Genomic DNA, 9,997 nt, shown 5'->3' with positions numbered 1-9,997 from the left:
AATCAAGAGGCTGGCCAGTACCGGCACTGGCAGGACTACGTCCACCCCACGAAGCCAGTCTTCATGGCGAAACTGTTCCGGCCGCTTCCGGATGTCAAGAGACTTGTTCTCGACTATTCTACGAGGCGTCAGGGACTACAACCCCTACTTCAGATGCAAGTCCGATGCTACTAGTAAGCTAGGCTTCACCTCTAATGAGAAGTGTTCAACAACTATTTCGTATGCTTGCATATGGAGTGCTAGGTGATCTCATTGATGAGCACTTGCGAAAGAGAGAGACCACCTACCTTTATGGGATGTACAAGTTCTGCCAAGACATGGTTGCAGTGTTCGGCGAGTTTACTTGAGAGAGCCAAATGCTCTCAAGCCCAAGTTTCAGATGAGTTCTTTGGCAATGCAGTTATTCCAATTAGAAGAGGGATGGACATGAACGTAGTAGCACAAGACACGTGGCCGACGCTGCACGGCTTTTGCCAATCAACGAGGCAAGAGAGTTTCATGGGATGATAGGTAGCATAGATTGCATGCACTAGAAGTGGAAGAACTGTCCATTTGTATGGCAGGAGCAGTTTTAGCGGGCATGCGGAAGGATACACTGTCATTCTTGAGGCACTTGCATCATAATATTTGTGGATTTGGAACTTTCTTTGACATGGTCGGTTCTCACAATGATATCAACGAGCACCATCTCTCTCCACACTAGTTAAGACGACCTGTGATCCCAAACGGATAAAATTAAGAGGTTTGCCAAACATCATGAGACATGCGGGGAAGATGTAAAACAAGCATTTGGTGTGCTCCAACCTCGATCGACTATTGTTGTTACCCTGCTAGAACATGGAACCTTCAGACCATGTAGGAGGTGATGACATGTTGTGTGTGATCATGCACAACATGATCGTTTAGTAAGAGCGCAATAACAACCTGCATGTTCAAGGATGGCAATTTCAGAATGAGTTGGTTGAGCCGCAGCCTAGGGTTTCATTGTTTGAGGAGTTCCCCTATATGTTGAGCTCCGTCATATCCACATTCACGACAGTCTTTAGGCGGATCTGACCGAGCATCAATGGGCATCGGCAGGCCATGAGTACAACAATGAGTAGTCATCCCATCTTATTTTTATCTGTTTAATTGTGAACTATGTTCTATTATTTCCTGCACAACAATGCATTTGAATTATGTCGTTTATCTGGATGTAACAAAGGTAAAAAGCTATCTATATGTAATTTGTTTGTAACTTTATTGTTTCCTATATACAAGGAGACTGTGTTCAAAATAAAGTGAAATAAAAATAAAATGGACGGGCTAGACCAAAATGCATCGGACCATTGAGGCTAGCCGATCCAAACAGATAAACATGAACGGACAACTAATTTAGTGTCCGCGGCCCGACCCAAACAGAGCAAAAGGAATATAAATGGTGTCCAAAATAAGTTGGGCTGCTAGATTGTAGTTTGAATTTAAACTAAAATCAGGATAAGAATTATGAAACGGACGGAGTATGGATAAAGCTTCTCGCGCACGTCGCATAGGTAAAGACCTTTCCTTGTACTGGCAGGTAGGTGTCGACGGCAGAGACGATGCGGCCCGATCTACAATTTGCACAGCACGATCGGGGGGAGAGAGATACGTCGTGGTGGCTGGCCATGAACAGGGATGGGGGGTGGTCAGATGGATGGAGGTATGGAGATAGCCAAATCCCCAATACTAATTTTCTCAGCCCTATCTGGGGAGCGTTAGTGCTGCCCCTCTCCCTGCTGCGCGCCGTATGATTCCATCTTCCCTTTGACTCCACCCTTGGCCCTGTCCAGATGAACCTCGAGTTAGAAAACATATAACAATGCCAAGGAGGAATCTTCAGCATTCTTTTTGCCCTTCAGTAGTGCGCTGAAGATTATGAAAATGCATGCGTTCATGTTGATGTATGTGCCTTTAATTTCCCAACAGTAACGAAATGTTTTCTGCCCCCCTTAACGGCTAGTAGTAGATTATGGTTAAGAAGCTAGATAAGTAACATATCCCTTCCGTGTAGCTGTCCCCAGGCGACACATGCGCTCCCTGAAAAACCCACCGAGCAAGCAAGGCATGTGTTCCTTGTCTTGAACTACCTTCCTGTCAAAGTCATGTCATGCACCCAAACAAAACCTCCAATTAATCTCCCTTGTTCATCGATTCATCCTTCCAGAAGTAATCCACAGCTTAGCTAGCCCATCATAGGCCGCCCACTAAGAAAGAAGAGGGGAGAGAATCGGAAATTCTTTTTCTAACAGGGGTAGCATAATTACCAGCACCACCTTGTAAGCTGTGATGATCCATGTGCCCTGCCCTGCTATATAACAATCCCCTAAGCAGCTCTGTCTCTTAGCCGTCCTACTTCTACTTCTCCTTCTCTTCCTTGGGCACATTGTTTGGCGAGGTGCCAACTTAATCTGGTGGCCATGGAGCGGAGGACGAGAGGGTCGCCGTCGTGGTGCGTCCTCCACCTGTGTCTGTGTCTGGCCGCCGCGGCCGAGACGTTGGCGGACCCGCTGCCGCCCTACTACAACGCCATCTTCAGCTTCGGCGACTCCTTCTCCGACACGGGCAACTTCGTCATCATCAACTCCGGCAAGCTGCCAAACATGCCCAAGTTCCCTCCGCCCTACGCGCGATGCTCCAACGGACGACTCGTCATCGACTTCCTGGGTACGTACTTGTTCTGCTCCGTCGAATACGTGAATTCCTGAATCGGATAGTTGATGGTCTGACTGATTTATGTATGTGGTTGGTGCAGCCGAGGCGTTGGGAGTTCCGCTGCTGCCGCCTTCGGCGAACAAGGGCACCAACTTCACCCAGGGCGCCAACTTCGCGGTCATGGGCGCCACCGCGCTGGACCTCAAGTACTTCAGGGACAACAACGTGTGGAGCATCCCGCCCTTCAACACCTCCATGAACTGCCAGCTCGAGTGGTTCCAGGAGGTCAAGAAGACCATCTGCTCATCACCGCAAGGTAACCCAATTCATTAATCAACGACGCCCGCTGCTGTCAATCCTCCATGTTCCGAGTTTCTTTTTTACATAGTACATGTCCTAAAAAGCGGAACAAATGGAAATGCAGAGTGCAGTTCTTTGTTCGGCAAGGCGCTGTTCGTGTTCGGCGAGTTCGGGGGCAACGACTACAGCTTCGCGTGGAAGGCGGAGTGGAGCCTGGAGAGGGTGAAGACGGAGATGGTGCCGGCGGTGGTGGCGTCCATGATCGGCGGCATCGAGGCCATCCTGGACGAGGGCGCGCGGCACGTGGTGGTGCCGGGGAACCTCCCCGCCGGCTGCATCCCCATCACGCTCACCATGTACGCCACCGACGACCGGAGCGACTACGACCCGCGCACCGGGTGCCTCAAGAAGTTCAACAGCGTCGCCCTCTACCACAACGCCATGCTCCGGATCGCGCTGGACCAGCTGCAGCGCCGCCGGCCCGAGGCGCGCATCATCTACGCCGACTACTACACGCCCTACATCCAGTTCGCGAGGACGCCGCACCTCTACGGTACGCTCAGCCATCTTCTTCCTCTGATAATCTGATTGATTCCTAGTACCATGGCACTGCTCTGTTCTCCTCTGCTGTTCCGATGAGATAGATAGATACAGGGGACTAGCTAGTGCCGCCGTGTCAGGAGCAGTGGCAGCCATTATGGGCGTTAGTTTCAGGTTCGACAGGTACATGAATTTTTGCCCCATGCGACGTTACTAGTAGGAGCTTGCAGGATGACGACCGACCGTAACTGTAGTGAGTGATTGTGCGATGGGCGCGCGAGGATCTCGGGGCGAGGCTGGGCCTGATGAGTGCAGCAGCAGAGGTAGTGTTCCTAGGAGTGATGGTGCTGTAGATACGCCTGTGTCAGAGGCCAGAGCAACATCGTTGTGAGCAGGGCCTGGTTGCGAGTGACTTCCACCTACCAACACACAAACATACATATAGCTGTTCAGGCACTGGGTTCCATTCCCCATTCCTGCAGTGCCCAAGTTGGGCACTGTACCAGCTTAACTTCCATGGATTATTAGGGACACAAAATGCCATCTGCTTTAGCTCAACTGATCATCACCCAAATGGCATGCGAGTTGTGATCACATAGCACACACATGTGACACATTGATCATCCAAAGAGACCTCATAAAGGTACTAAAAAAAAGCATTCAAAAACAGAGCATTTCTCCAAATTTTTTCCAAAGTTACTTGTGCTAATGTTTGGGGCTGCAAGTAGTAATTGCAAATAATTACCACTAGTCGAATAATGCGTAATCTGACGCGGTAAGTTATGGTGAATTGCAGGGTACCGGAGGGGAGCCCTGCGAGCGTGCTGCGGCGGCGGCGGGCCATACAACTACAACATGAGCGCGTCGTGTGGCCTGCCCGGCGCCACGACGTGCGACGACCCAGACTCCCACGTCAGCTGGGACGGCATCCACCTCACCGAGGCGCCCTACCGCTTCATCGCCAACACCTGGCTCAAGGGCCCCTACGCGCACCCGCCCATCGCCAGCCTCCTCCGCGACGACATGGTCTATTAACCTAACAACACACATGATACAATACAGACTCCATTTCTACATTGTAAACTACACCTTCTTGGTATAATCCGTGTGTGCGTGTGTTTTTTTGGGTTTTTTTTTGGCTTTACTAGAAAGTTACATGCATAGGCTGTGTCACGGGAAGGTGACCCTGAATCTTTTGACGCCGGTTACCTGATAGGGCGAAAATTGTCGTGATTTGAGTTGGTGCGATATATTCGTTGGTTGTATATTGGCAAGTAAATTCGTTAGGCTTTTCGTTGTTGTGTTCTTTTGGGCACTGCGCTGCCAAATCTGTTCTGGATAAAGGATGGACAGAAATTGCATATTTGTCATTCAACTTGTTGTGCCATGTTTACTGATAAAAAACACATTGCACTATACGTTCAAGGCAAGTACAAATGGTCTGTGCTGGGTTCAACAATCAATTTAACCGAACATACATGGCTTAAAACGGTCATGTGAGGTTGTATTTTTAATAACCGCGCAAAAAAAAGAGGGGGAGGCAGTTTCTTGAGTCGCCATGGTCTATTCTCCGCCGCCACGCAACTGTCTTACTTCTCAACGAGATGACCACCCTTTTTTCACGTTGTAACTCCATGCCATATGCACCGTGTTTTCAAAGCAAAGGAGGTAGGGAGTGGAAACCTCTAGATCACAAATCCAACATTGTGTTTTTAGGGGACAGTTGAAATCTGTTGGTGAATGTGAACATGATGTCGGTTCTTTCATGCATATGGAGTTAGTCCACCCCGAGCACATCACAAAAAGTGATTTAAGATTGCGAACTTGATTTTATGAGTAATAAAGGTAATCACATAGCAAAAAAGCTGAACAAAGTAGATGTGAATTAGCCCATTTGTTGATTTGAGGCACATGTTATTGGTTGAAACCTAAAAACTGGGAGGCACATGTTCTTACACTTTTTTAACTGGGGCACCCTCACAAAAACGGAATGCAAGCTTATACTGTTGTTGGTTCTGACAACAAATGCTTCTCAATAAAATCTGTAAGCATATTTGATTCGTAGGATTCTAAAATCACAAGATTGTAGAAACTACATGGTTGCAATGACATGACAATTTTAATCCTAACAACACACATGATACAATACAGACTCCATTTCTACATTGTAAACTACACCTTCTTGGTACAATCCGTGTGTGCGTGTGTTTTTTTGGATTTTTTTTTGGCTTTACTAGAAAGTTACATAGGCTGTGTCACGGGAAGGTGACCCTGAATCTTTTGACGCCGGTTACCTGATAGGGCGAAATGTGTCGTGATTTGAGTTGGTGCGATATATTCGTTGGTTGTATATTGGCAAGTAAATTCGTTAGGCTTTTGTTGTTGTGTTCTTTTGGGCACTGCGCTTCCAAATCTGTTCTGGATAAAGGATGGACAGAAATTGCATAGTTCTCATTCAACTTGCTGCCATGTTTACTGATAAAAAACACATTGCACTATACGTTCAAGGCAAGTACAAATGGTCTGCTTTCAAAGCAAAGGAGGTAACTCCATGCCACATGCACCGTGTTTTCAAAGCAAAGGAGGTAGGGAGTGGAAACCTCTAGATCACAAATCCAACATTGTGTTTGTAAGGGACAGTTGATATCTGTTGGTGAATGTGAACTTGATGTCGGTTCTTTCATGCATATTTTTCGATAAAGAGAATATATTAATATCAAGAAGATACCAATACACCCAGCCTCTGCAACAACGCACCACCCTAATGGCACTACGGATAACCAAAAAAAGAAAAAAAAAACTAAGAAACAAAAATCCCGCTACAGTATCTCGGGCCTAACAACAGCAATACATCCACTGCCAAGACAACACCTGAATTACAGACTCTCCAAAAAAGACGCCTCCAAGAAGGGAACAGTTCTCAAACACCGTCGTCGCCCGATCAGATCTTAGGTTTTCACCCTGAAGATAGTCCCCGCTCTCAAAACAATGCCTCACCCTGAAAGGTAGGACTCTGCACTTCACCTATGTTGTCGCCTCCACTTTCATACCGATGTTGTGAAGCACGGAACACCAAGCAAGTCTCTCAACAGCGCGGAGACTTGAACCTCCCTTAGCTAGTCCTCCCCTTCGGCCTTCATGAAATTCTCTTCTTCCGACTTTCATCACGGATCCATAGTCACTTGATGTCAACACAGAAAAAGAGCTTCGCGCCGCTCCCTCCAGAACCAATCGGTCGGAATAAAAGCATGGGTGCGCACGACCGAATACCTCCGATCACGCAAACTCCAGGCAAAGCACTGTTACATTCGCCGGCGGAGCCTTCCGGAACTCAACCCACCGGCCAGATCACGAGTCCAGGCCTCCGGTAAGTCCTCCTCTTCACGCAAGAGAGGCCCTAGGACCGCCACCTTTATACAGGTTGGACCCCCACGTCGGCGACCATCCCGGGCTGGCCAATCCAACCCTCCACCGGCGACACCATCGCCGGCTTCCATGCTCCTCCATCTCACCGCCGGATCGCGGTGATAGATCAAAAGATCCACCACCACCAACCGCAGGCCGACCCTCTCCAGCGTAGAAGAGAGCCACCTCCTCCGTCGAACCCAAGGCTGCTGCCCCGGGCGCCCTCGTGACGCGGAAGAAGCCCGAGATTGCCTCCACGCACCGACGAGAGGCGGGGGGAGGGCATGGCGTAGACCGAGGGCCTGGCCGCCGCCCACCACCAGCCCCTGCCGGTGTGCTGCGGATGGAAGCCTACGGGGGGGGAGGGGGAGGACCGCAGCGCAAGAGCGGCCGCCGCCCATCAACATCCACGCCGGCCACCGCCGCGTGCGTCGAGGAGGGGAGAGCCCGTCCGCCGTCCCCCACGTCGGCGAGGAAAGGCCCCCGCCGCCACCACGCCCCGTGGGTCTTTGCCCCGGCGGCGCTACCGGCGGCGGCGGCTAGGGTTGGGGAGGGGTTCGGGAGAGGAGGGGGTCGGGAGAGGAGGGTTGGGTCTTTCATGCATATGGAGTTAGTCCACCCCGAGCACATCACAAAAAGTGATTTAAGATTGTGAACTTGATTTTATGAGTAATGAAGGTAATCACATAGCAAAAAGCTGAACAAAGTAGATGCGAATTAGCCCATTTGTTGACTTGAGGCACATGTTATGGTTGAAACATAAAAACTGGGAGGCACATGTTCTTACACTTTTTAACTGGGGCACCCTCACAAAAACCGAATGCAAGCTTATACTGTTGTTGGTTCTGACAACAAATGCTTCTCAATAAAATCTGTAACCATATTTGATTCATAGGATTCAAAAAACACAAGATTGTAGAAACTACATGGTCGCAATGACATGACAATTTTAATCCTACGGAATCTTGGTGCATTGCTTGCAGCATAGAAAAAAAAAATCTTTCCAAGAGATTTTAGTGAATGCTTAATATCCTATGAATTTTTTTTTCGAAATGGGAACATTACCGCCCCAACCTCTCCATCGGAAATTATTGCAAAATTCATAAGTACAAGTTTTACATCTCCTTCATGCTGGATGTCCAGGGCGGGGTTCCTTCTCCCGGCGGAGCATCCTGCATGGCCGGGACCTGCTCAAGCGAGGCTTAATTTGGCGTATTGGGGATGGCTCACAGGTGGATGTATGACAGAGCAATTGGATCCCAAGAGCTGGGACGATGCGACCACTGGGTCGTAGACCGGATAGCCCAGCGAATATGGTTAGGAAAGTGGCGGATCTTTTGAACTTGGATGGTACTGGTTGGGATGAAGCACGGCTGAACCAGGTCTTCTTCGAGTTTGATGTATCCGATATCAAAAATACCATGGTCGGTGGTCCAACGAAACAAGATGTGCCGGCGTGGAATTTCACCAAGAATGGACTATTCTCAGTCAAGTCTGCCTATCACCTGCAGATGCAGATTATGAGAGAGAAAAAGGGGCGTATAGAGAGTTCATCGACAGTGGAAGCACATAGAGGATGGCTTAAGCTATGGGGCGCAAATATTCCGGGTAAAGTGAAAGTGCATGTTTGGAGGCTGATGAAGAATGGGCTGGCGTTGGGGGTGGAATTACAAAGAAGACGGATTAAAGGAGGAGTCTTTTGTGTGGCATGCGGGCAGGAAGAGACAGCTCTTCACCGATTCTGGCATTGCAACCACTCGCAACAAATCTGGCACCAAACTCGACTTATATCTGGTGCCCTGGAAGCTCTCCTCCTAATGATGTCCATAACCAACGTGATCTCATGAATTGGATGCTGGAATGGCTTGCCTCGGTGAAGGATTCGGAGATGGATATTACTCTAATGATTTTGTATCATGCATGGATTGGTACACATAACCAATGTGTAGCTTAGACATTGCAAGACAGCTAAACATTTTGATTCATCTACCAATGTTAGTGGTACTACATGTGTTATGGGTGCAAGTAGCCAAACATTCTTTTGTGGCCTCTGCACGCAGTGAGTGCACCAACTAGAAAACATCATCAATCCTTTATAAAGTACAAAAATATACATGACAACTACTCACATGACATTATTAAATCATATAAGCCATATATAAACTACTACTATTTATACTACCATACTATGTGCACTATAGAATGTTTCTCCAAAATAACCAAGCAATAACCAAGTAAGCAACCCAATCTAGATACGTAGGTACATACAAATCTAGACGAATTTAAGTCACTTATTACGAGACAGAAGTTGCAGTAAACCTGACCCTAGTGTCAAAATCACTTTCCGAAGAAGGATTACATAAAATTTCTTCCATTGAAAGCCATGGTTTATTATCACTTTAGCCATCGAAAGGCCTGACTCGGGCGAACCAATCCTACCCCTACCTGCTGGCTACCTGAACTCACGTACGTTTCATCATCACATTCACATGATCGTGGGTTGATGACGTGGGTGTCGCTGAGACGCATCATTGCACGCGTGTAGACAGCAGTAGCCATGAAGTGGCGTTGGCTGGAGACGTTGAAGTGTGCTTGGCCTGTTTCGCCGATAAGCAAAACTGCCGCGAGAGCATCTCTCTCGTAGCCTCCGATAGCGACTTCCATAACTATTTGGGAGCCGATGTGGTTTTTTGCTCACACCGGCGGGCTCTAAAATGCGTCGGCGCGATTTCGAACCCAATAGAAGCGCCGGCGCGGTTTTGAACCCAATAAAAGCGCCGGCAACCCCGTACAGGTTCCTTCGCAAAGGGCTAATCGAGCGCGCCGGCGTCAAGCGGCACGACGGTTTTGCTGGTAGGGTCGCCTTGGCAGCCACAGAAACACAAATCCTACAATTGTTAAGGGTATTCCCATCCCGTCCGCCGCTCGTTTCTCCCGCCCGTTGCTCCATCTGCCGCGCCTATCAACCCTCGCCGCCGCGCAAAACCATCGTCACAAAACCCTCACCGCCGCCATGCCGCCGAAGAAGAGAGCTCCGGTGAAGTCAGCGAAGGCGCCGACGAAGCCACGCACGGTGGCG

General features: G+C 48.9%; 1 protein-coding gene across 2 annotated transcripts; it reads left to right on the top strand.

The window, feature by feature from the left end:
• The first annotated feature begins 2,217 nt into the window (after positions 1 to 2,217).
• LOC124708894 (GDSL esterase/lipase At5g45910-like) lies at positions 2,218 to 5,752 on the top strand. 2 transcript variants are annotated; one of them, XM_047240534.1, is made up of 5 exons: positions 2,218 to 2,685; positions 2,774 to 2,989; positions 3,098 to 3,526; positions 4,310 to 4,561; positions 5,651 to 5,752. In XM_047240534.1, the coding sequence occupies exons 1-4, from the start codon at positions 2,439 to 2,441 to the stop codon at positions 4,546 to 4,548; spliced, it is 1,131 nt and encodes a 376-aa protein (XP_047096490.1). In that variant the 5' UTR covers positions 2,218 to 2,438; the 3' UTR covers positions 4,549 to 4,561; positions 5,651 to 5,752. The 2 variants fall into 2 exon arrangements, with proteins under 2 accessions (XP_047096490.1, XP_047096489.1); XM_047240533.1 differs by lacking the exon at positions 5,651 to 5,752 and having other exon boundaries at positions 4,310 to 4,763.
• Positions 5,753 to 9,997: the final 4,245 nt, after the last annotated feature.

Source organism: Lolium rigidum, chromosome 4, assembly GCF_022539505.1.
Source record: "Lolium rigidum isolate FL_2022 chromosome 4, APGP_CSIRO_Lrig_0.1, whole genome shotgun sequence".
NCBI lineage: Eukaryota > Viridiplantae > Streptophyta > Magnoliopsida > Poales > Poaceae > Lolium > Lolium rigidum.
This window is presented reverse-complemented; position numbering and strand designations above follow the sequence as displayed.